Source organism: Colobus angolensis, unplaced genomic scaffold (genome assembly GCF_000951035.1).
Source record: "Colobus angolensis palliatus isolate OR3802 unplaced genomic scaffold, Cang.pa_1.0 Scaffold11, whole genome shotgun sequence".
NCBI classification, from domain to species: domain Eukaryota; kingdom Metazoa; phylum Chordata; class Mammalia; order Primates; family Cercopithecidae; genus Colobus; species Colobus angolensis.
This window is the reverse complement of record NW_012112030.1, coordinates 93,139-118,384: the sequence shown is the minus strand read 5'-3', so window position 1 is coordinate 118,384 and position 25,246 is coordinate 93,139. Positions and strand designations below refer to the sequence as shown.

Here is a 25,246-nt window from a genome sequence, read left to right as displayed (position 1 = left end):
AAAATGCCAGAAGAAAAACGAAACTGTCAACCAAGCATTTTTTATCTTACATTTTTCGAATAAAGGTATTGACAGATAAACAAATGCTGAGAGAATTTATTTGTTGCTAGCAGACCCACCTTACAAGAAAAACTAATCTCTTTAGGCTGAAAGCAAGTGACCTTAGACAGTAATTCAAATACACACACGCGCACACACACACACACACACACACACACAAATATCAGCAAAAGTAATTATGTAATTATAAAAGACAGTATAGATATATATCTTTCTCTTTTCCTCTCTTAATTTAAAAAGTAAAAAGCAATTGCATAAAGCAATTTCTATATAATTGTATAATTCAGTCTATAACATCACAATGTAATATATTTGCTAATAACCGCACAGAAAGGTGAATGGGAACAAAGCTGTGTTAAAGAAATGACATAAGATAGTAAAATGACTCCACAGGAACAAATGTACAGAATCAGACATGTAAAATAAGAAGGTGAATATAACAAAGCCTATAATTAATACTTCCTCTCCTTTTTCTCATTTTCTTTAATGGACATAAAATTATACAATCATAATGTATTTTGGAGTTTTACCACACATATATGTAACATGTAATAATAATAGTAAAAAAGGAGGAAGAGCAAGTAGGGCAATATATTAATAACTTTCGTATCTCATTGAAATTAAGCTACTATAATTCTAAGTAGATTCTGATAAGTTAAAATGTATGTGATAAGCCCTAAAACAACCACTTAAAAAATCAAAAAATACAGTGAAAAATCATTAAAAGAATTATACAGTTATATTAGAAAATATTCACTTAATGGGAAAAAAGAAAAAGTAAAAGAGGGATAGAAGGAAAACGCATGAGACACTAGAAAACAAAAATAGAACAGCAGAAATAAATTCAACTATATCAATAAAACATTAAATGTGAACAAATTAAACAATCCAATCAATAGGTAGAGAATGAGAGATTGCATTTTTTAAAAGATCCAACTATATGCTGTCTATAGGAACCATACTTTAGGTTGAAAGAGGCAAATAGGTTGAAAGTAAAAGGATAGAAAATGATACATCATGTAACCAGCAACTGTAAGAAAACTAGACTGGCTATACTAATATCAAACAAAACAGGTATTAAGACAAAAATGTTACTAGCACTAAAGGAGAAAATTTTATAATAGTAAAAGATATAAAATGAACAAACCTCATTGAATTTATGGGATAGCATCAAAAGAGCAAATATTTGAAGTATAACATTCAAAAAGGAGAAGAAAAAGACAAAGTGGTAGAAACCCTATTTAAATAAATAGTGAAACGTGATGAAGTGGAAAACACATCTGCCAACCAAGAATACTATATGTACCCAGAAAAGCTGTCCTTAAGCAATGAAGGATAGATAAAGATGAACAGAACCTGAGGGGGTTAATTACCACCAGATCTGTCTTACAACAAATGCTGAAGAGAGTTCTTCAAGCTGAGACAAAAGGAGGGTAATTAGTAATGTGAAAACATATGAACCTATAAAACTTGCTCATAAAAGTAAATATACAAAGTCAGAATACTCACTGTAATGATGGTGTATAAGTTACTTACATCTTTAATATGATGATTAAAAGACAAAACTATTAAAACAATAATAGCTCTAATAATTCGGTAAGATGTAAATGATGACATTAAAAATTAAAAATGGGAGGAGTGGAGTAAAAGTGTAGAGATTCTTTGCAATCAAAGTTAAGTTGCTATCAGCTTAAAATAGTTTGTTATACCGATAATATGCTATTTGCAAGCTTCATGGAAAGCACAAAGCAAAAACTTATCATTGATACACAAAAATAAAAGGTAAAGAATCAAAGCATACCACTAGAGAAAACAACTTAATTGCAAAGGATGATGGCAAGAAAGAAAGGAAAAAAATGATCTAACAAAGACAACCAGAAAAACAATTAACAAAATAGCAGTAGAAAGTCCTTACCTATCAATAATTTCCTTGAATGTAAATGGATTTTATTTAATCAAAAGACATACAGTGGCGAAATGGGTAAGAAAGAAAACAAGACCCAACTATATGCTGCTTACAAGAAACCCACGTCACCATTAAAGACACATATAGATTCAAAGTGAACGGCTGGAAAATGATATTCCATGTAAATGGAAACCAAACACGATTAGGAATAGCTATACCTCGATAAAGTAGACTTTATGCCAAAAACTGTAAAACATGGCAAAGAATATCGTTAATAATGATACAGGGATTAATTTGGCAAGATAATACAACAGTTGTAAATATATAGATAACCAACACTGGAGAACCTAACATAAAAAAGCAAATGTTAATATATTTAAAATATACAATAATAGTAGGAAACTTTAATACCCTACTTTCAGCAATGGGAATATCATCCAGGCAGAAAATCAGTAAGGAAACATCAGACTTAAACTATACTCTAGACCAAATAAACTAACAAACATATACAGAGCATTCCAATAACCACAACAGAATACACATTCTTCTCATGTGCATGAGGAACATTCTCCAGGATAGATCATATGTTAGGCCACAAAACAAGTCTTAACAAATTTAAGAAGACTGAAACCGTATCAAGTACCTTTTCTGACCATAATGGTATGAAGCAAGAAATCAACAACAGGAGAAATCTGGAATAATTTGCAAATATATAAAAATTAAATAACATGCTCCTGAACAGCCAATGGATCAATGAAGAAAATAAAAAGGAAATTAAAAAGAATATTGAACAAATAAAAATGAAAAGCAAACTAACGAAACTCATGGGATGCAGCAAAAGCAGTTCTAAGAGTCAAGCTTACAGAATAAATGCCTACATCAAAAAAAGAAAAAATATACCAAACAAACAGTTTGACCTCAAGGAACTAGAAAACTAAGAACAAACTAAGTTCAAAGTTAGTAGAAGGAGTAAATAATAAATATCAGAGCAAAAATAAATACAATGGAGATTAAAAAAACAATAGATAATATTCATAAAACTAAGACTTGGTTTTTTGAGAAGATAAACAAAATTGAGGAATCTTTATCTAGACTAAGAAAAAAGAGGAATCAAATAAATAAAATCAGAAATGAGAAACAGAAATGACAACTGATATAACAGAAATATAAAGGGTCATAAGAGGCTTATGAACAATTACACATTAACAAATTGTACAACCCATAAGAAATAGACAAATTCATGGACACATACAGCCTATCAAGATTGAATCATGAAAAATGGAAAATCTGAACAGACCAATAATAAGTAAGGAGACTGAATAAGCAATAAAAAATTTCCTATCAAAGACAAGCCTAGGGGCTGTGTGGTGGCTCATGCCTATAATTCCAGCACTTCAGGAGGCTGAGACAGGTGGATCACTTGAGGTCAGGAGTTTGAAATCAGCCTGGCCAACACGGCAAAATCCCATCTCTACTGAAAATACAAAGATTAGTCAGCTGGACGTGGTGGCAGGTGCCTGTAATCCCAGCTACTCAGGAGGCTGAGGCACAAGAATTGCTTGAACCTGAGGGGTGGGGGTTGGAGGTTGCAGTGAGCCAAGGCTGTGTCACTGCACTCCAGCCTGGGTGACAGAGTGAGACTCGGTCTCATAAAAAAAAAATAAAAAAAAAAGACAAGCCCAGGACCTGATGATTTCACTGCTGAATTCTACCAAACATTTAAGGAAGAACTAATAATACCAGTCCTTCTCTAACTCTTCCAAAAAATCTAAGCGTAGGTGATACTTTCAAACTGATTTTATGATGCCAATATCACCCTGATAACAAAACCAGACAAGAAGACTGAAAAAAAGGAAACTACAGGCCAATATACCTGATGAATGCTGATGCAAAAATCCTCATCAAAATACTAGCAAACTGAATTGAATACGCATTTAAAAGATTATTTACCATAATGAAGTGAGATTTATTTCAGGGATGTGATGCAAAGATAGTCCAACATACACAAATCTGTATATGTAATACACCATGTTAACAGAATGAAGGACAAAAACCATATGATCGTCTCAATAGATGCGAAAAATCACTTAAAAACTCAACATTTTTTCATGATAAAAACTCTTAACTAATTAGGTATAGAAGAATTGTAGCTTCAGCACAATAAAGGTCATATGACAAACCCACAGCTAACATCATACTCAGTGAGGAAAAACTGAAAGCTCTTCCTCTAAGATCCAGAACAAGACAAGAATGCCCACTCTCACATTTCTATTCAACATGCTACTAGAAGTCCTAGCGAGAGCAATCAGGCAAGAGAAAGAAATAAAAAGGCATCAAAATTGGAAAAGAAGTGTAGACTGTCCCTGTTTGCAGATGATATGATCTATATACATAAAGCCCTAAAGAACCAACCAAAAATGGTAAACAAATTCAGTAAAGTTGCAAAATCAACATACAAAAATCAGTAGCCTTACTATACACCAACAGCAAACTATCGAAAAAGGAAATCAAGCAAACAATTCTACATACAAACTATACCAACACTTAATACTTATGAATATATTTAACCAAGGAAGTGAAAAATCTCTACATGGAAAACTATAAAATACTGGTCAATGAAATTAAAGAAACATAAATAAATGAAAAATCATCTCAGGTTCAGGGGTTGGAAGAATTAATACTGTTAAAATGTTCATACTTCCCAAAGTGATCTACAGATTGAATTCAATCCCTATCAGAATTCTAAAGACTTTTCTTTACAGATAGAAAAAACAACTCTAAAAGTTCTAAATGGAACCATAAATTATCCTGAACAGCCAAAGCAATCTTTAGCCAAAAGGAGAAAGCTGGAGACATTACACTACATGACTTCAAAATATACTGTATTAAGCTATGGTAATCAAAACAGCATGATACTGCCATAAAAACAGACATAGAGTAGTGGAACAGAACATAGAGCACAGATACAAATCCACACATTTATAGAACTGATTTTCAACAAAGATGGCAAGAAAACACAATGAGAAAAGAACTGTCTCTTCAATAAATGGTGTTAGGAAAACTGAATATCCACATTTAAAAAGAATAATACTGAACTCTATCTCATCACACCATATACAAAAATGACCTGAAACTAGATTAAAGACGTAAATATAAAACCCAAAACTGTAAAACTCCTAGAAAGAAAATAGGGAAAATTTTCCAGAACATTGGTTTGGGCAATGACTTTTTGGATAAGACCCCAAAGCCACAGGCAACAAAAACAAAAATAGACAAACAGGATTACATCAAACTAAACAGCTTCTACATGGCAAAGAAAAAAATCAAAAGAATGAAGAGACAACCTACAGAATGAGATAAAATATTTGCAAACTATATATTTAATAAAAAGTTAATATCCAAAATAAATAAGAAACAGAAACAACTCAATACCAAGAAAAATAAAAATCAGCAAATGACCTAATCAAATATTTCTCAAAAGAAGACTATAAATGGCCAAGAGCTTTATGAAAAAAATGTTCCATCTCATTAACCATCAGGGAAAATGCAAATTAAACTCACATTGCACTATCATCTCACCCTTGTTAGAACGGCTACTATCAACAAATAAAAGATAACAAGTATTGGCGATAATGTGGAAAAAAGAGAACCATTGCACAGTTAGTGGGAATATAAATTAGTATACCCAATAAGGAAAATAGTATAAAGATTCCTCAAATACTAAAAATAGAACTATTGTATGATTTAGCAACTCTATACTGGATGTATCTCCATAGGAAATGAATGAGTATATTGAAGAGAGACTGCACTCCCATTTTCACTGGAGCATTATTCATAATAGTGGAATACTATTCAGCCACAAAAAAGAAGGAAGTTCTGTCTCTTGTGACAACATGGATAAATGTAGAGGACATTATGTTAAGTAAAATAAGCCAGGAACAGAAATACAAATACTACATGATCTCACTTATACGTGGAATCTAAGAAAGTTAAACTCATAGAAGTAGAGAGTAGAATGAAAGGTGGTTACCAGGAGCCAGGGTGGGGGCTGGGTGAAGAGGGGTTAGAGAAATGTTAGGTTAAAGGATACAAATTTCAGTTAGACAGGAGGAATAAGTTCAAGAGATGTATTATACAACATTGTGACTATTGTCAATAGCAATATGTGGTATTCTTGAAAATTGCTAAAAGAGTAGATGTCAAGTATTCTCACCAAAAATAACTGTGAGGTAATGAATATGTTAATTTAGACATATATTGCCATTCCACAATGTGTATACATTTCAAAACATCATATTGTACATGATAAGATACACAATTTTGCCAATTTAAATAAAATATTTTTAAAAACAGTCACATTTCCAATAGCATCAAAAAGACAAATACCTAGGAATAAATTTAACAAAAGACGTGAAAAAACTTATGCTGTGAAAACTCAAAATATTGTTGAAAGAAATTAAAGACCTAAATAAATGGAAAGATTTCTCACATTTGTGGATTGGAAGATCTAATTTTTAAAATGAAGTCCTCCACAAATCTACAGATCTACAGAGTTAATGAAATCCCTGTCAAAATCCTGCTGGTTTCTTTGCAGAAATTGACAAACTAGTCCTAAAACTCATATGGAAATTCAAAGTCCCAGAATAGACAAAGCAGCCTTGAGAAAGAAGTTGGAAGACTCACATTTTCAATTTCAAAATGTACTACAAAATTACAATTGTTAAGACAATGTGTTCCTGGCATAAGGATAGGCCTATACAGCAACGAAATAGGATTGATATCCAGAAATAAACCCTTACATTTACCACCAACTGATTTCAACAAGGGTGGCAGGACAATCTGATGTGGAAAGAGTAGTCTATTCAACAAAGGTACTAGGATAACTAAACAGCCACACATAAAAGAATGAAGTTGGACCCTCCTTGTCACAATGTACAAAAACTAGTTTAAAATGGACCAAACACCTAAATTTAAGACTGAAACTATAAAATTCTTGGAAGAAAACATGGGTGTAAACCTTTGTGACCTTGTACCAAGCAATGGTCTTTCAGATATAACACCAAAAGTACAAGCAACCAAGGAGAAAATAGATAAATTGGACATCATTAAGATTTAAAAGTCTTGTGTTTCAAAGATGACCATCAAGAAAGGGAACAGACAATCTACACAATGAAAGAAAACATTAACAAGTCATATTTCTGATAGGAATTTACATCTAGAATACATAAAGTACTTTGCAACTCAATAACAAAAAGATAAATAAGCCAATTTTTTTTAAAAAGACTGTCTCCAAATAGACATTTCTCCAAAGAAGACGTACACATGGCTAATAGTACATGAAAAGATGTCCCATGTTATCAGGCCTCAGGGTAATTTAAAACAAAATCACAATGAGATATCACTTCAGACCCACTAGGATGGCTATAGTTAAAAAGAAAAATAATAACAAATGTTAGTATGTGGAAAAATCAGAACTCTCATTACTGCTTGAGGGAATGTTAAATGATGGAGTCACTTTGAAAACCACCTGGCAGTTCTTTGAAAGGCTAAATACAGAATTATCATACGGCCCAGCAATTCTACCCACGGGGTACACCTGCAAGAAAAGAAGACATTTGTTCACACAAAAACTTACACATGAATGTTCATAGCAGTATTATTCATAATGGTCAATAAGTGGGAACGATCCAAATGTTCATCACCTGATGAATGGGTAAAGGAAATGCGGTATAATCCAGACAATGAAATATTACTTGACAATAAGAAGGAATGAAGTATTGATATGTGTTATAATGTGAATGATACTTGAAAACATTGTGATAAGTGAAAAATGTTAGTCACAAAAGACCCCATATTATACGATTCCATTAATACAAAAGGTCCAGAACAGACAAATCCATAGGGATAAAAAGTAGATGAGTGGTGGTTGCCTAGGGATGAGGAAGTTGTAGGAAAATGGGGAGGGCCTGCTAATGCAGTTTCTTCGTAAAGTGATGAAAATGTTTAAAAATTGATTGTGGGAATGGGGAATAGCTCTGTGAATATACTGAAAAACATTAAATTGTACACTTTAAATGGATAAATTGCACGGTATGTGAATTATATCTCAACAAAGCTGTTTCTAAAAAAGTATTATGAAGGAGCGTGGGAGACGCAGAAAGAGGAAAAAAAACAATGGGAAAGGGAAACAGAAGGAGAGGGAGAGGGATTGCTCTCCAAATTAGATTTACCAGCAAAGAGGAATCCAAGTAGAGAATCTGAGCAAAGTCCTAGGGAAGGAGAGAGAGCTGCTGGCTTTGGTGTGACTTGTGCAAGTCCCTTCTCAGCTTCAGTTTCCTCATCTGTAAAATTATCAGTTAGAACCACCATATCTCTGTTTCTCTGGATCAGAGTTGCAAAGGACCTCTGCTCCTCTGACATTTCTGTTCTTTCCCAAGGGTCTGTAAATATTTGGATGGCGGTTATCTTCTCTGAGCTGTCACTATAAAATAAATTAAATCCCCAAAGGATTATAAATCATGCTGCTATAAAGACACATGCACACGTATGTTTATTGTGGCACTATTCACAATAGCAAAGACTTGGAATCAACCCAAATGTCCATCAGTGACAGACTGGATTAAGAAAATGTGGCACATATACACCATGGAATACTAGGCAGCCATAAAAAAAGATGAGTTTGCGTCCTTTGTAGGGACATGGATGCATCTGGAAACCATCATTCTTAGCAAACTATCACAAGAACAGAAAACCAAACACCGCATGTTCTCACTCATAGGTGGGAACTGAACGATGAGATCACTTGGACTCGGGAAGGGGAACATCACACACCGGGGCCTATCATGGGGAGGGGGGAGGGAGGAGGAATTGCACTGGGAGTTATACCTGATATAAATGATTAATTGATAGGTGCTGACGAGTTGATGGGTGCAGCACACCAACATGGCACAAGTATACATACGTAACAAACCTGCATGTTATGCACATGTACCCTAGAACTTAAAGTATAATAAAAAAATAAAAAATAAAAAATTTAAAAAAACCTGTTATTAAAGCCACAAAAAAAGTAAGAAAATACTTGATTAGATATTTTCCCAAAGAAGTGTATATGAAGCCAATAAACAAATTAAAAAATAAAATAAAATAAAATAAATTAAAAACAAAAACTTTGCTCAGCCTGAACCCCTTCCCCACCAACCCCCACTCCCCCAACCTTCAATTTTCACTGCTCCCAAAGCTCATCCTCAAATCAAACTGAGGACCCTAGAAGCCCAAGCCTGGTTCATCCCACCTGTAGTCTCGTGTATCGGGGATGGTGCGATTAAGAGGCAGCTGGTTGCTGAGGTACACGTTGTAACCAAACTTCCGGAAGAGGTCCTGGGCCTTTTTCTGCTGGGCCTCAGAAAGATCCTCGCCCCACTGCCTGAAAAGCTGTGAGTGTGGGAAGAGTTTCATTTGGGTTTTGTGCTTCTTTGTCTCATTCACCTTGGCTTCCACTGCCTTCAGAACAGGGCGTTCTTCATCTTTCACCCTCTTCATTGTGTTGTTCACATTTTCTTGCTGCCTCAGAGCCAATTTCATACTTTCTTCTGCAAATGAAGAGGACAGGGGTGGGAAAGAAATCATTTCAGCTCCTCCTTAGTTACCTGGGCATTCCTTTCCACCCTAATTTCCTTCTAATGATTTACACACTACATCTTAAAATTTATAAGCTCTTGTCTCAGAGGATGTAATATGTCAGGGAACTGACATATTGCTGAGGCTTGATTAGGTAATATGGCAGGAACCAGCTATGCAAGGCTGTATCAGCAAAGTATGTACTGGATAGGTCTCTCCCTTTAGCCCCATCAAAACTCCTCCATCCCACATCTTCAAAGTTCCTCCAAGAACTGACTTACTATGATTTGAGAAATCAGCAGAAAATAAGCCAATGTTTTTCAGAATGAGGCCTGACAACCACTTACATCAGAATCATCAGTTGTGATTTTTTTTTTAATGTAGATACCCAGGCTAATCTCCAAATCCACTAAATCAGGATCTGAGAGCTGGGTGGAAATACAGACAGGAGAAATTACAGGAACCTGCTTTTTAATAAAACCGAGGAAAAATTCTTTTTATAGTGAAATTTAAGAAACACTACACCATTAGTGCCTAACAAAGGCAAATCTGCTCTAACCACTACCACCATCATCCACCCATGCCCTTGCTTCTCATGTGCTTGATTTACGAGGAACTTTAAAATTGGAGCTGTCCTAGTCTTGCAATTTCCAACTTCCGGGATCATAAGAATGTCTTGAGAAGCTTGTTAAAAATACAGAATCCGGAGGCAGTTCCAAGATGGCTGAATAGGAATAGCTCCAGGCTACAGCTCCCAGTGTGAGCCACACAGAAGACGGGTGATTTCTGCATTTCCAACTGAGGTAACGGGTTCATCTCACTGGGGTATGTCAGAAAGTAGGTGCAGGACAGTGGGTGCAGCCCACTGAGCAAGGGCCAAAGCAGGGTGAGGTATCACCTCACCCTGGAAACACAAGGGGGAAGGGAATCCCAGGCCTCCCTTAGAGATTCTGACTCTGTTCTGGAGTAGAGCCTGAGAATCTGTATTTTAAACAATTGGTCTAGACAAATCTAATTGTTACATTAATTTGGGAAACATTGCCTTAACTCAAAAGAATGGACAGATAGTGATGGACCCAGGCAGAGATGTTTTAGGCAGAAGACGCCCTCCAGGATCCATGATGTCATCTATTATTTACCTCACCTTTCCACCCTGTAAGATTTGTGCTGGAGTATCTTAGCATATGCACCTTGAACTCCCTCAGGCTCAATCTGTGTACTCAGCAAAAGGAGAGAAAAAGGAACCATTTTAGTGTTTAGTGATTATGACATTCTTCAGCACTAAATCCCACAATGGTGATCAAGGCACTCTGGCATAGGATCCACTTTGTTCCTACTAATCCTCCCCTAAGCCCACACGAAACTTCAACCAGACTGAGAGGATCACCTGCAGCCTGTCCAGCATCTTTCCACAAGTTAGAAGAAGGCATCCTTGTTTTCTGGATGACTGCAACTCAGGGTCACCAGCTTGCTGAGGGGACAGCCCCACTGTGTGACTTTGCTCCAGGTAGATGAATCTCATGCCACAGCACACGGCTTGGCAAGCAGAACGTGTGCTGGATTTCAGATCCATATACAGGCCCCAAGAGGGAAGCAGGGAAGTCCTATGACTGGGAGAACATGTTTGTAAAGTGATATAAGACTGGCCCAAAAAGAAGGAAAAGGAGAAAGAGAATCAACTCTTGACATGGTTAAGACAAAAAGAGGATAGTCGAAAAAACTTGGGCAAAAAGTAAATGGTAGGTCTCTCAAAGGAGACTCATGTGAACACCATGCATACTTGCTCAGGTAGAAACAAGACGTGAGAGCATGCTGTTTACCGTGTCCCAGATGGAACAGTATGGTTATTCATACTTTTCTGTCCTAAGCACGCAGGGGTCCCAGGGTGGTACTGGGTTCTTCCTCTGCGTTCTTCCTTGGGGAATATCTGATTTTCTCTTTCACTCATGGCTGTCAGTGGGAGCTGGTTTGGACCTGGCCATCCTAAAGTCAATTTGAGGAAATGCATAATCTGATAGTATGAATACAGCGTCACTAGGTCATCCCCATAACTTATACTGAAACCTTCTAAGCCCCCAAAGGGACGCACCCATTGACATGCCCCTGGTGGGGTTTTTATGAACCCTGAGGGAGGTTCCAGAAAACTGGCTTAGAGTCATTGATCCCTCCCTCAACAGGGATATAATTATTATTGCTTGCTTTTGCTATCGGTTATTGGGGACCGTGCCAGGGGTGGTGGAGAATGAACAGACACAAAAGACAAAGACAAACAGAGAACATGGCGGCCGCGCCTAGAGCCTCCGCCTCACTTTATTTATATTCCATAAATCCCATGTCAGCAAAAATAACACAATGCAAAACAAACTTTCTGCACCCAGATGTAACCTTCTGCTTAGTTCCTTGTCTCTAAACTTTTTCTTATTTGTCCGCCTTCTTGGCGCCTACTAGAGTTCATTAAAAGTTCAACTAGAGATAGTATCCTTGACTACTGGAGTTCATTAAAAGTGCAACTAGCTAGAGATACTGTCCTTGAGCCTTATTTATTCTTAGCATATTATTTTCAATGGCCCCTGCATTTCCCCCTTTTTGTTTTGCCTCAATCCTAAAAAGGTAGCCCGTATTTGTTTCTGTGTTTTCCTTTGTTTTTGGATGCGACGCAGGGAGCATCGGATCACCATGAGAAGTAAACCTAATCCGAGCATCCAAAGCAACATATTTTCAGAGATGGTAGAAATCCATGTTTTCATCTGGGTCTATGGGTCAAGGGCAGCAAAGCGTTGACCCAGCTCCTGCAGGGTAGTTGCTCCAGACAATACATGTAGTTGTTGTCGAAATGCTTTGGAAATGTGTTGAGTGAGTTCTTGGATGTCCAAACTAATATTTTTATGGCCTATTAATAATCTTTGGATTTCGGTCCAATTCTGAGAAACATTAAAAGGCACAGGTGTTACGCAAAATTGAGTGGAGTTCCAATCACATTGCAATGTTATCTGCGTACTGAGGACAGTAAGCTTATCTCCAAGCCACGTTAAGGCTTGTTCCACGTTGTCCAATCTTTTAGCGAGTTGGGAGTCAATGTTCCGTTGTTGCAGCCACAACCGGTGAGATTGTTCATGCCATTGCTGTACAAATTCAGCATTTTGTATGCTTTGATGTAACACGAGCCCTGCCACAGCCGCAGTGGAGGCAATGGCAACAAGGCTCATCACCAAGGCAATTATAAGTCCAAGGGCATGATGGGTCCGCTGAAGGGAAGTCCAAACATAAGTCTCAAGAGGTGATGCCCCCCACGGTCGCGTCAGATTGACAGGTAGCCAAATTTCCTTATGAGACCTGAGGATATAAATATCTCCCGTAAAACTGCGCCACCAGGAATGATTGAGGCAAGACAAAAATGTACACGTATCTTTATAATTAACAATCCCCGTATCATTATCCCACGCTAAGTTCCCCGTTAACAATAGGTAAGGCTTTTGGACACAAGCAATAATATATCGGGAGGTATTCCGATGTAACTGAATATGAAAGGAGTTATGTGGGTTAGAAAGATTAAGAGTCATATTCCCCACAAAAGTACTAATAGCATCACCTGCAGCTAATAACTTCTAAAGATGACTCTGTACTTTTAAAGAGTGTCTAAGATGAGGCATAGATGGTGACAGGCCTCCTTCACGCCATACCAAAGTTTCATTACCGTCAGCGGCAATACTTTTATTTACTCGGTGCCATTTTAAAGGTATGTGACTAAATTTTGTTTGAAAATCACTGTGTACACTCCAATCAGTTACTTGTAGCCCATTGTACTCTAATAAAATCCGGGGCTTAGTTCCCCGACAGTGCTGCCACTCCAGCACCTCAATATTAGGGGAGACCTCTGGGATGGGACAAAAAGGTAAGGAACTAGGAATAGTCTCATTACTATATACATTATGATTATACTGAAAGCTTCTAGTTACAATAATAACAGTGTTAGCAGCCACATGGCTATGATTATAGCGAACAGCTCAAGCTTCATGTGATTTCTGGAGACAATGAGGACTATTTCCCATGCAAATCGGAAGTCCTTCCACTCCAAATTGGTATGTGTTGTTTATTATTCCCGTTTCCCGTTCTATATTGTCCTTGTCCATATAGGGGGACGGCATCCAAGTAGTGTCATTGGTGAAAACCTTAATTTCCGCCTCCCCCCAGGCGACTCCCTGATACAAGGGTGGAAAGGGAATTTAAGTCCAATATTCATACAAAGCCTCACTAAGGGAAATAAGTCCCCCGCCGAAACACATCCAACAAAAGAAGAGATGCATGCTGAGTCCAGTTTTCTTTTCAACAGGGTTTCAATCGCCTTGTAGAAAACCATTCAGGTCCGCTTTCTGTAAGGACAAGACCATAGCCTCGTCCCTGTTTTAGAACCTGCCCTTGAGCATACTTACCTTCTTCATTAGGATACCAAACCCTTAAATTGTGGGCGGGGACTATCGCCGAGGGAGGTGAGGAAAGATGAGTTACGGCAGCGGAGTCCTGCAGTTGTCTCCATTGATTCAAAAAGTTTAAAGTAAACAAAACTTTTAAAATCTGATTTCTGGGGGACTCATTTCCCCCTTTTTGTTTTAGCAGTTGAGTTTTTAAGGTTAAATTTGCGCGCTCAATAATGGCTTGACCTTGACTGTTGCCCGGGATATCGGTGAGATGTTGAATATTATATTGTTGTAAGAAAACTTGTAACTTATGAGAAACATAGGCAGGGGCATTATCAGTTTTAAGTATTAAAGGAATGCCCATGATGGCAAAACAAGTTAAGAGATGAGTAATAACAGAATTAGCTTTTTCAGATGGCAAAGGAGTTGCCCATTGAAAATAAGAGAAAGTATCAACGGTATGATGAACATATTTTAATCGTCCAAAAGGAGGGACATGTGTGACGTCCATTTGTCAAATCTGATTAACTTGAGTATCTCGCGGATTAACTCCAGGATGGAAAGATGGAATGCTCAAAGGAGCACAAGAAGGACAAGCTCGAATAAGAGAACGAACTTGTTTACGAGTTAAATGAAACCATCGTTGAAGGCCAGAACTATTAGTGTGATGTAGAGCATGTTCTTGTTCTGCAGCCTGCATGTGGCCGATTAAAAGCGAATCAATCTGAGCATTATTATGAACTAACGGTCCAGGAAGTTGAGAATGAGAACGAAGATGAGTGATAAATAAAGGAGCTCGAGGTCGGCTCAAAGTAGAGGACAACAAAGAAAAGAGTTTTTGAAGAGAAGAAGTAGCACAAAGAGGTAGAGTGGCTTGAGAAATATAAAAAGTAACATACACGGTGTATTGAGAATCACTAACAATGTTACAACTGGTGGAAGGAAAATCAAGTAAAACCATGAGAATAGTAAACAGTTCTCCCTGTTGCACCGAGGGATAAGGATAAACTGTAACTCGAGATTGATGAACACTTCAATATCCAGCCTTACCATTGTTATTAGCATCAGTAAAAAAGGTAGGACCTTAAACAGGAAATAAAGATATTGGTGAGAAAGGCAACACAGAATGCTGTCTAAAAAATGAAAAGATTGGAGACTTAGGATATTGGGTAGAAAATTGTCCGACAAATGAGGCACAAGCAACTTGCCAAGAATTAGAAGTGGCAAGAAGATAAGTAATCTGACTATGAGTGAATTGAGAGATAATGAAGGAAGGATCTCCTCCCCAGAGTTGTCGACAGCGATGTCGTCCTTTGATGATTAATTTAGCTAACTGGTCAATATAAGTAGTTAAGCATTTAGATGTTTTGTTGGATAAAAAAATCCATTTTAATGGCCGATTTGTTTGATGAAGCATACCTGTGGGAGAATGTAAAGTATGAAATAAACAAAAGGAAAGGGGAACGTCGGGAAGGATATAATGTAGATGGGCCTTTTGAAGTTGTTTTTCTACAAGCTGGAGTTCCTGTAAAGCCAAAGGAGTTAAATGACGTGAGCTGTCCAAGTGACCATCTCCTTCTAGAATAAAAAAAAGATGTTGTAACTGATACGTTGGTATTCCTAAAACAGGACGCATCCAATTAATGTCTCCTAAAAGCTTTTGAAAGTCATTTAATATTTTTAAATGATCGCGTCGAATTTGAATCTTTTGGGGTCGAATATTTCACGCTCTCAAGGTATAACCTAAATATTGAATAGGAAAATCTATTTGAATTTTTTTGGGGGCAATATTAAGTGAGTATAAAGAGAGCTGAGTTTGTAACGATGCGAAAGCATCTTGCTGTTTTTCTTTAGTAGGTGCAGCAAGAAGAATGTCATCCATATAATGATATAAAAGAACAGAAGGACGACATTTTCGAACAGGATTCAAGGCTCGATGGACAAATTCTTGACACAAGGTAGGGCTGTTTAACATTCCTTGAGGTAAAATCTTCCACTGATATCGAGAAAGTGGCTGAGAATTATTAAAAACAGGGACAGAGAAGGCAAAACGCTCACAATCCTTTTGATCCAAAGGAATAGAGAAAAAACAATCTTTTAAATTAATAACCATGAGCAACCAATCTTGAGGAATCATAAAAGTGTTAGGAAGGCCAGGTTGTAAGGATCCCATGGGTTGAATATATGCATTAATAGCACGAAGATCTGTTAATAGTTTCCATTTACTTTTTTTTTTTTTTACACAAAGACAGGGGAATTCCATGGAGAAGTACTAGGCTCTATATGACCAAGGAACTGGAATTCCCCATAATGAAAGCTCAAGAAGGTTCCCCTTAACAATTCCCGGGTTTTACCCACTCCTAGGAGGTTCCCCTTCTTGTTCCTCACTACTCACCCATGCACCCTGCTCGCTGCGCCACTTGTTGGGGCCCGTGCCGGGGGTGGTGGAGAATGAACAGACACAAAAGACAAAGACAAACAGAGAATATGGCGGCCGCGCCTAGAGCCTCCGCCTCACTTTATCTACACTCCATAAATCCCACGTCAGCAAAAATAACACAATGCAAAACAAACTTTCTGCACCCAGATGTAACCTTCTGCTTAGTTCCTTGTCTCTAAACTTTTTCTTATTTGTCCGCCTTCTTGGCGCCTACTAGAGTTCATTAAAAGTTCAACTAGCTGGAGATACTGTCCTTGAGCCTTATTTATTCTTAGCATATTATTTTCAATGGCCCCTGCAATTGGTAGCTTACATGATTCAATTAAGTATCCTTATTGACTCATGATTTTTTTAAATCTTCCTGGAATCCTGTAGGCAATGAGCAAACAGAATGAAGAGGAATTAAACTGGCTTTTAGTTACAGGAAGCCCTGTGGAAAAAAAGAGCATTGGAGATCTAGAAACAGGGCCCAGAAGAATTTTTGAGGTTCATCTCAGGTGCGCAAGCCTCCGGCACTCCAGTCCCCTGGACCCGCCTTTTAAATGCTTATTCTGTCTCTTTCTAACTCCTTTGCCTCCGCCGGACTCGGGGTACCCGCCGGGTGGTGTGGGACTGGTTTCCCCAACATATTTGTCTCCATTCAACTCCATAGATGACACCCTGCCTGCTAGGTCAGGTGTTCCCCAGCCAAGAACACTGTTATAGCTGCCTGGCTTCTGCCTGAGCAGCATCAGGTGTGAGGAGTGTGCATGGCAGCTGCCCAGCGGCAGGTAAGTCACCTGGACACACCTTGTACTGTCTCAGAAGTCAGAAGAACGCTTGCTCCTGCAGCTAGCTCAGGCTGCCTGGGTGAGAGGCTTTTCTCTATATATATCTATGTTTGTTTGGTGTGGTAAGTCCCAATGTGAGTCTCTGACATCACATCATTTCAGAGCGAATAAAATGTGGGAGCACCAAGAATAACAAGAAAGGTCTTTGCAAAGAAGGAAAGAGGAGTAAGCCAGATGGCTCTGGCTGGCTCCTCATGGCACACTGTGTCCTAGCTGAAGGAAAGAATAGCGAGGCTTTGGGTAGAACTCCTGCCATTTTATGGCTTGAGGAGGCTGAGCCAGTGATGAGCCCTGGGGATGGGTGAGAGAGTCCTGGTGTGTCTGGGCGCTCTGCCAAGTAGTGAGGGTGGTGCTGGGGTCACCACCCCAGGTACACAGACATCCCCCTGGTGAAGCTTCACCAAGCATATTTGCATGGGCAATGTCCGACCCACCCAGGTAAGCCAGGGCTTGTGGAGCTGACAATCTTCCCGCTGTTTCATCCACTCTCTTGCCCTGTATCACTCTTCCCTTTATCCCTGTCTGCCTGTCTTTCTCTCTCTTTCCTAGACGCACCCACTCATTTATTCATCCATGTAACTTCTATGGATGAATAGAAACGAGTAGTGAATGAGACGTTCATGGAAACAGACCTTATGAAACTTGTTTTCCATAAAACTGTACCACAACAAAATATGACGAGTCTTATGAAGGAGGACGTAAAAGGTGCTATGGGTGCCTTAGGCCTCCTCTTCTCTCCTTTTATTCTCTCCTTCTGTCCCATCACACTTTCCCTTTTTTTCTTCTTGTCTCCACACAAACTCTTTCACTCTCTCCCTGGACTCCCTCACTTCTCTGCTCCTTTCCTGTCCCAGCTCTTTTCTCCTCTCTCATCTCCCTTCTCACTCTCTTCGATCTTCCCCTGATTGCTTCTTTCCCTTCCTTTTTCTCTTCTTGCCTTTCCTTCCACCCGTCTCCCAGCCTCACCCTGAACCCTGACAATGCTCAGTTCTCGTTTTAAAAGACACTTTCCCCAACTTCAGCTGCATGTGCACACACCCAGGCAGTCACATCTCTGCTCACACATAAACACCTCCCTCAGGGGTTCCAGCATTTGATCCCTGTTACCTGGGGAGCAGGGGGAAATGGCTGCTTCCCTTGCTGAAGTTGGATGCGCAGGCTCATAAAATTCAGAGGCATTAGAGTTCCATGGTGAGCCGGCATCACAAACAAACCCCAGAATGTGTTGAAATCTTACTCTTAACTTTAAATGAAGAGATTAAAATTTGGCACAGAGCTGTTTATAGATCACCTTCTGCATCCACTTCACAACGCTGTTAGGTCAGGTGGATAACTATCATTATTATCATCTCCATTTACAGACCAGGAACCTGAGGCTGAGAGAAGCACTTGCTCAAAGTCACACAACCACAGTGGCACATCAGGATTCGATCTTAGGTCCTCTAACAAAGCCCTCATTAGTTCATGATAGGAGCACACGGCAAAATGGAAGTGAGGCCTTTGCCCCAGAGATTGCCACCTCTCTTGAACAGCCCCTACCACACACAGGCCTAAGGACAGGGCTATACTAGACATCCCTAAGGCCCTTGGGATTCTTATTCTGTCTCGTTGCCTGCACATATGTAGCTATAATGATAATGCATGTGCACAAGCCCACACATGCATACACACACACATGCTCACCTCCCCCATAATGCTTGCTCTAATTTCCACGTCTACTCACTTCACTCTCAATACCCATCTCCCATTTGAAGGCACGGAATTCAGTGTCAGATGCTTCAATGAGCGACTGAGATGAAAATGTGACCTCTCGCCCATTTTCCCCTCTACATCCCTTTTTCCTAAGTGCCCATAAATATACACACACGCACATGCGTGCACACACATGCACACACACACCTTCCAGGTTAGCGTTGTAAACTTACTCAGATGCTTCAACTCCGTCTCCAACTGGGAGAGTCTTTTTATCACTGTCCCGTCGCATTCGTTCAGATGTAAAGGAAACTCCTTGTGGAGATCACCCATAAACAGGTCTTGTAAAGTCCCCTTGCTAAAAAATACCAGAAGGAGATTGACAGTAACGGCCAGAGTCAGCCCAATGCAGAGGGCTTTGGAGCGTTTTCTCCAAAACATCATCTTCTTCCTGGGGCTCGTTCACTCCCTGTGGGGTTGGGTGCGTCACTGCCAGAACAGGTTAAGAATCAGAACCAGCCCAGCTTTTGTGGGAAAGAGAGTTTCTGGGGTGCCAGTTGAGTTGGTCTCCCCTGTGTGAGACACCCATGGGAAGCCATGGGCGGCCTCTGAGGAGAAAAGTCTCCTTATTGCCTTCTTTGTCTTTATGCCCCAAGAGCATAACCGCTCAGCAGCATTCCACAGGTTGCTCAGGGAGACAACCCTCCCTTGAAGCAGTGGAATATAACCAAACATCTTGGCTCCTCCCGAAACCTGCTCCCACCCATTTCAGTCCCGATAAGTTGAAGATCTTAAGTAGTTTAGACACACGCCTTTGCTCAAGGAAATTCACAGAAACCGCCACTGCTGTACATCATATTGAATGACTCATGATTCTCTTTTACTGATTATTCCTTTTCCTCATCCCGTCCTCCCTTTCCCATCTGCCCTAAGAACAAAGAGTTTGTAAACCAATAAATTGGGTGGAGCCTGAGAGCTCCGGAACGGGAGCAAGCCTCCCATGCTCTGGTCCCCTGGACCCACCTTTTAAACACTTATTCTGTCTCCACCCAACTTCATAGATGACACTCTGCCTGCTAGGCCAGATGTTCTCCGGCCAAGAACACTATTATAGCTGCCTGGCTTCTCCCTGAGCAGCGTCAGGTGTGAGGAGTGTGCATGGCAGCTGCCCAGCGGCAGGTAAGTCACCTGGACACACCTTGTACTGTCTCAGAAGTCAGAAGAATGCTTGCTCCTGCAGCTAGCTCAGGCTGCCTGGGTGAGAGGCTTTTCTCTCCATATATATATCTATGTTTGTTTGATGTTTAATGTTCTGTGTCCCTGGAAGAACCACCTGGGAGACTCTGACAGGGCATGTGAGGTCTGGTCCTGTGGGTGTAAGAAGGGGATAAATAGGATGAAAAAGAAATCAAAAAGCGAGAAGTCTCTGTACTCTTAGATCCTTGCTTTTTTGAAGAGCTGGGATCTAAGATGTCTTTTTACCTAACTCTACAAGGTTTTGGACATAGTAGGTGTGCAACAAATGCTTGTCCCACAAACTTAAGGAAAGACTTTCTTGCTAGTTCCTGGGACCTCACTGCCTAGAAGGAAGTGGAGAAGAGCTGGAGGCAGTGCCCAGGGGTTGAGCCTCAGGGGATGATCCTGATTCACTGGTCTCTGTCCTTTGCTTGTCGTCTGCACAACTTCATACACTGGGCTTCTACCTTGCCCCAGCTTCCAGTAACTCCTTTGCCTCCACACTTCACACTTATGTTTTGGACGAATCACCAATGATCATCATTGTAGAAAAAACACTTAAAATTGTTCCCCAAGGCTAAAAGTTTTAAGTTCTCAGTGTACTGTCAATCCTGTTAAAATCACAGCTTCCACCCCAGCCTGGCTCTTTGGACTATTTATTAGGTCCCAAACACAGCACATGTGACATGTGCTGAGGCAGACATGTGGAGTAAAGGAAAGAAATGCGGCTTTAGGAAAAACAGATAGGACGAAAATGAACAAAATGAAAAGGAATCACTTCTTCTGTTTCGCAGGGATAGAAAATGTCTCCCAGCCTCCCACTTGCAAATTAGACTCAAAACATAAAAAACGCATGATCCAGCCAGGCACGGTGGCTCATTCCTGTAATCCCAGCACTTTGGGAGGCCGAGGCAGGTGGATCACCTGAGGTCAGGAGTTCAAGACCAGCCTGGCCAACATGGCAAAACCCCGTCTCTACTAAAAATAACAAAATTAGCTGGGCATGGTGGCAGGCGCCTGTCATCCCAGCGACTCGTGAGGCAGAGGCAGGAAAATCGCTTGAACCCAGGAGGCAGAGGTTGCAGTGAGTTGAGATCGCACTATTGCACTCCAGCCTGGGTGACAGGGCAAGACTCCATCTCAAAATACTTTCTAACTCGTTATTTGCAGCTAGCATTACCTTAATATGAAAACCAGACAAAGACACTATAAGAAAAGTATAGACCAATATCTCTCATGAACATAAATGCAAAAATTCTGAGCAAAATATTAGGATATTGAAGCCAACAATGTCCAGAATTAAACACTACAACCAAATGGGAGTTATTCCAGGTATGCAAGGCTGGCTCAACATTGGGAAATCAGTAATATAATCCATCACATCAACTGGTTAGAGCAGAAAAATCACATGATCCTATGGATAGATACAGAAAAAGCATTTGACAACATTCCAACACTCATTCATGATCAAAACACTTACCAAACTGTGATTAGAGAGGAACGTCCTCAACTTGATAAAGAACATCTTCAAAAAACTGTAGCTAACATGATACCTACTGGTGAGAAACTAGGTTTTCAATTGAGGTCGGAAACAAGAAAAGGATATCTCCTCTCACCACTTCTTTCTAACGTTGTACCGGAAGTAAAGCAATAAAAAAGAGCAAGAAATAAAAGGAGCACAGGGAAGGAGAAATAAAATTGTCTTTGCCCAACAGATGATATAGCTGTCTTTGTAGAAAAATCCCAAAGAACCAACAGAAACCTCTTGGAACTGAGAAGTTATTACAGCAAGTTTGTAGGAGACAAGATTAATATACAAAACTCAACCACTTTCGTATCTATCAGCAATGGGAATTGCAAGTTGGAATTTGAAATAAAAATCATAACACCATTTATGTTATCACACCCCAAGAAAGAAATACTTAGGTATAAATCCAGTGAAATAGGTACAAGATCTGTGTGAGGGAAACTACAACTTCTGATGAAACAAATCAAAGAACAACTAAATAAATGGAGAGATAAATTAAGTTAATGGATAGAAAGATTCAGTACTGTCAAGATTTGCATTTGTTCCAACTTGATCTGTAGATTTAATGCAGTCCCAATAAAAATCCCAGCAATTTATTTTGTGGATATCGAGGAATTAATTGTAAAGTTTATATGGAGAAGCAAAAGATCCAGACTAGCTAACACAATACTTAAATGGAGAAAAAAAAAAAAAAATGGAAAGACTCAGACTACCTGAATTCCAAACTTCTTTTTTTTTTTTTTTGAGATGGAGTCTTGCCCTGTCACCCAGGCTGGAGTGCAATAGTGCGATCTCAGCTCACTGCAACCTCTACCCCACAAGTTCAAGTGATTCTCCTGCATCAGCCTCCCCAGTAACTGGGATTACAAGCGTGTGCCACCACACCCAGCTGATTTTTTTGTTTTTTTTTAAGTAAAGACAGGGTTTTGCCATGTTGGCCAGGCTGGGCTTGAATTCCTGACCTTAAGTGATCCGCCCGCCTCAGCCTCCCAAAGTGCTGGGATTATAGGCGTGAGCCACCATGCCCAGCCTTCAGACTTCTTATAAAGCTACAATGATCAAGGCAGTGTGGTATTGACAAAAGAAGAGACAAAAAGGCAAATGGAATGGAATAGAAACACTTTTCCTTTGCTTGCCTGAAATTCCAAAGTATCTTTCCCTAAGTGCTTCTTCTAATTTTCATATAAACTGATTAGTTCTACCTTGAATTATTTAAAGTCTCACTAGAATGCCTAAATGAAATGGAAACTGGGCTGTTGGCTGGCAGGTGGCAGCTGGTAGGTAAGGCAGTGCTTCAAATCATTATCCATCAGATAACATGCAAAGAACTGAGGCTTATGAAAGTGAATCACGTGGACACATACGGGCTGTATAAACACTGTATCTACTCTAAAGTAGTTCTGATGCTAGTGGCCAAGTCTTCCTTGCCAGGTCATTAATGAAACTCATAACCTGGCATGGTAAACAACAATGCAACAACAACAGCAACAGCAACAGCAAGACAAATAATCCAGATCCCGTATTTTAGTTCTGGTTCCAGTTCTCCTCTTCTGTTGCCTTGTTCTGCAATCTATATTGGCCTGTTTTCCAGGATAATCTTTTTCCTTGGGTCAATTCTCTTTTTCAAAAGTAGGTACCGTGGGATGATTAATTAATTACAAAGAATTCTGTCACTCTGCCATTGCTCAAAGTTAAATATTTAGCAACAATACTGACTACACCATTGGTTCTTCCTCTTTGTACTTTATGTGCAACTGCATTACATATTATCATGCTGTCTAATTCTGCGGTATGATTATTTTTCCTCTGTTGGTACGGTTGGAGAGATTTGTCGCAGTCTCTTGATTTTTGTGGAAAAGACCATGTTTAAACTGAGTTATGCCTGAAAGCTTTTTTACTCAGGAAACTTACTTACTTTATGATTTCTTCCCGGGTCATACTATCTCTTTTCCCCTCCTGGATGAGCAGTTGGGGTCAAAACAGTTGCACCTGTGTCATATATAGAGCAGCACAATGATAAATATATAGGCAACCAACTCAGGTGATCAGGAAGGACACTAGGAAGTGGATTTATATGCAAAAGACAAACTACATGCAGGCTGTCTGTACTAACCCCCAAGAAATACGACCTAAAACACTAAAAAGAAAAGGATACAACCTGATCTAGAGTGAATATTATTGAACCTTCTTGTCCTCAGTTTCCTTAACTATGGAACAAAATAATAATTCCTGCATCACAGGGTGATCGTGAAGACCAAATGAAATCACAGGTATGAAATACCTAACACTGGATGGCCCTTAGAAAATGCTTATGAAATATTTATTTTTTTTTCTCCTCCATCACATGCTCACAATCTATAAATAAGCTCTTATTTAGCCATCATTACCAATCTTATTCTTTGTAAAATGAATGAGTCTTCTGAAGTTGCACAAATACTTGTCTTTTTTTAATTTTTATTTTTTAGAGATGGGATCTTGCCATTTTGCCTGGTTGGTCTTGAACTCCTTCTACCTCAGCTTCCCAAGTAGGTGGGACTACGGGTGACTGCCATCACACTCAGCTCTGTACAGATACTTATAACTGATTTAGTAAGAATACAGCTTAATCTCTTGAGAACATATTATCCCCAAATAATAGAATGTGCAGAAATTTTACTGATGAAATATGAAGGAGGAGTTTCTCCCACAAAAGATCAGAATAATGATCAACAAAAGTAATCCTTTCTGAAACATCTCCTATCTGACTAGAGGCTTTTGTGGCAAGGGAGAGAAAAGAAATACATTATTAATGGTTGAATCACCCTTTTTTCCCCAATAGGATTTAAGACAACATAAACATAAAATTTCCCACTATTATTGAATGTTCCATTGTTTTATTTAATTCCAGTACATTTCTGTTCTTTTCCTCTGAGGAAATTGTCTACCCTATCCTTGATGTCTTTCCAGTGCTTGAGACTCAATTTTCCATTTGCTTACAGGACACACCTGATCTTCAGAGGCCTTCCCGATGAAACACGTGCCTAGTTGACTTAAGTGTCTCCTCTGGTCTCTCTTCTTCCCCTTTGTTCTCTCCCTCCGTTATGGGCACTACCAGGCCCACAGGTGCAGAAGCTGGACCTTCAGTTCCTCCTTCATCACTTCTTTCCCCTCTGTCTGTTTTCAAATGGCTACCACGAATAGCGATTCTACTTTAAAATGTCACTAATTTATAAATGGTTTCCATTTTAAAGCTGATAGGACCATGTCAGAATAACAAAAAATAGAAAAAGAAAATTAATTGCCTATAGTCTAGCTGTTTTCCATGTTGCAATATGGCCTTCAAAAATTTTAAAACAAAAACCACAGCAATGATTGCACAGTGAAAATCAGTGATATTGCACAGTGAAAATTAGTCTCATCGTACCTCTATCTCTCAGTTCTCCAATCCCCGCCAACTCTAAAGGTAACCACTAGAGAGAGAGAGAGAGAGAGAGAGAGAGAGAGGGAGAGTGTGTGTGTGTGTGTGTGTGTGTGTGTGTGTGT

General features: G+C 39.3%; 1 protein-coding gene across 1 annotated transcript in view; it reads right to left on the bottom strand.

Moving 5' to 3' along the window:
* GALNT8 (polypeptide N-acetylgalactosaminyltransferase 8) overlaps positions 1–19,720 on the bottom strand; it is a 62,147-nt gene extending 42,427 nt beyond the window's left edge. Inside the window, exons 1-2 of the mRNA XM_011951592.1 lie at positions 19,194–19,720; positions 9,258–9,555 (exon numbers count right to left, since the gene is read on the bottom strand). Coding sequence (XP_011806982.1) covers positions 9,258–9,555; positions 19,194–19,404 — 509 coding nt within the window. The 5' untranslated portion in view covers positions 19,405–19,720. The remainder of the gene's footprint in view (positions 1–9,257; positions 9,556–19,193) is intronic.
* Between the last annotated feature and the right edge of the window lie 5,526 nt (positions 19,721–25,246).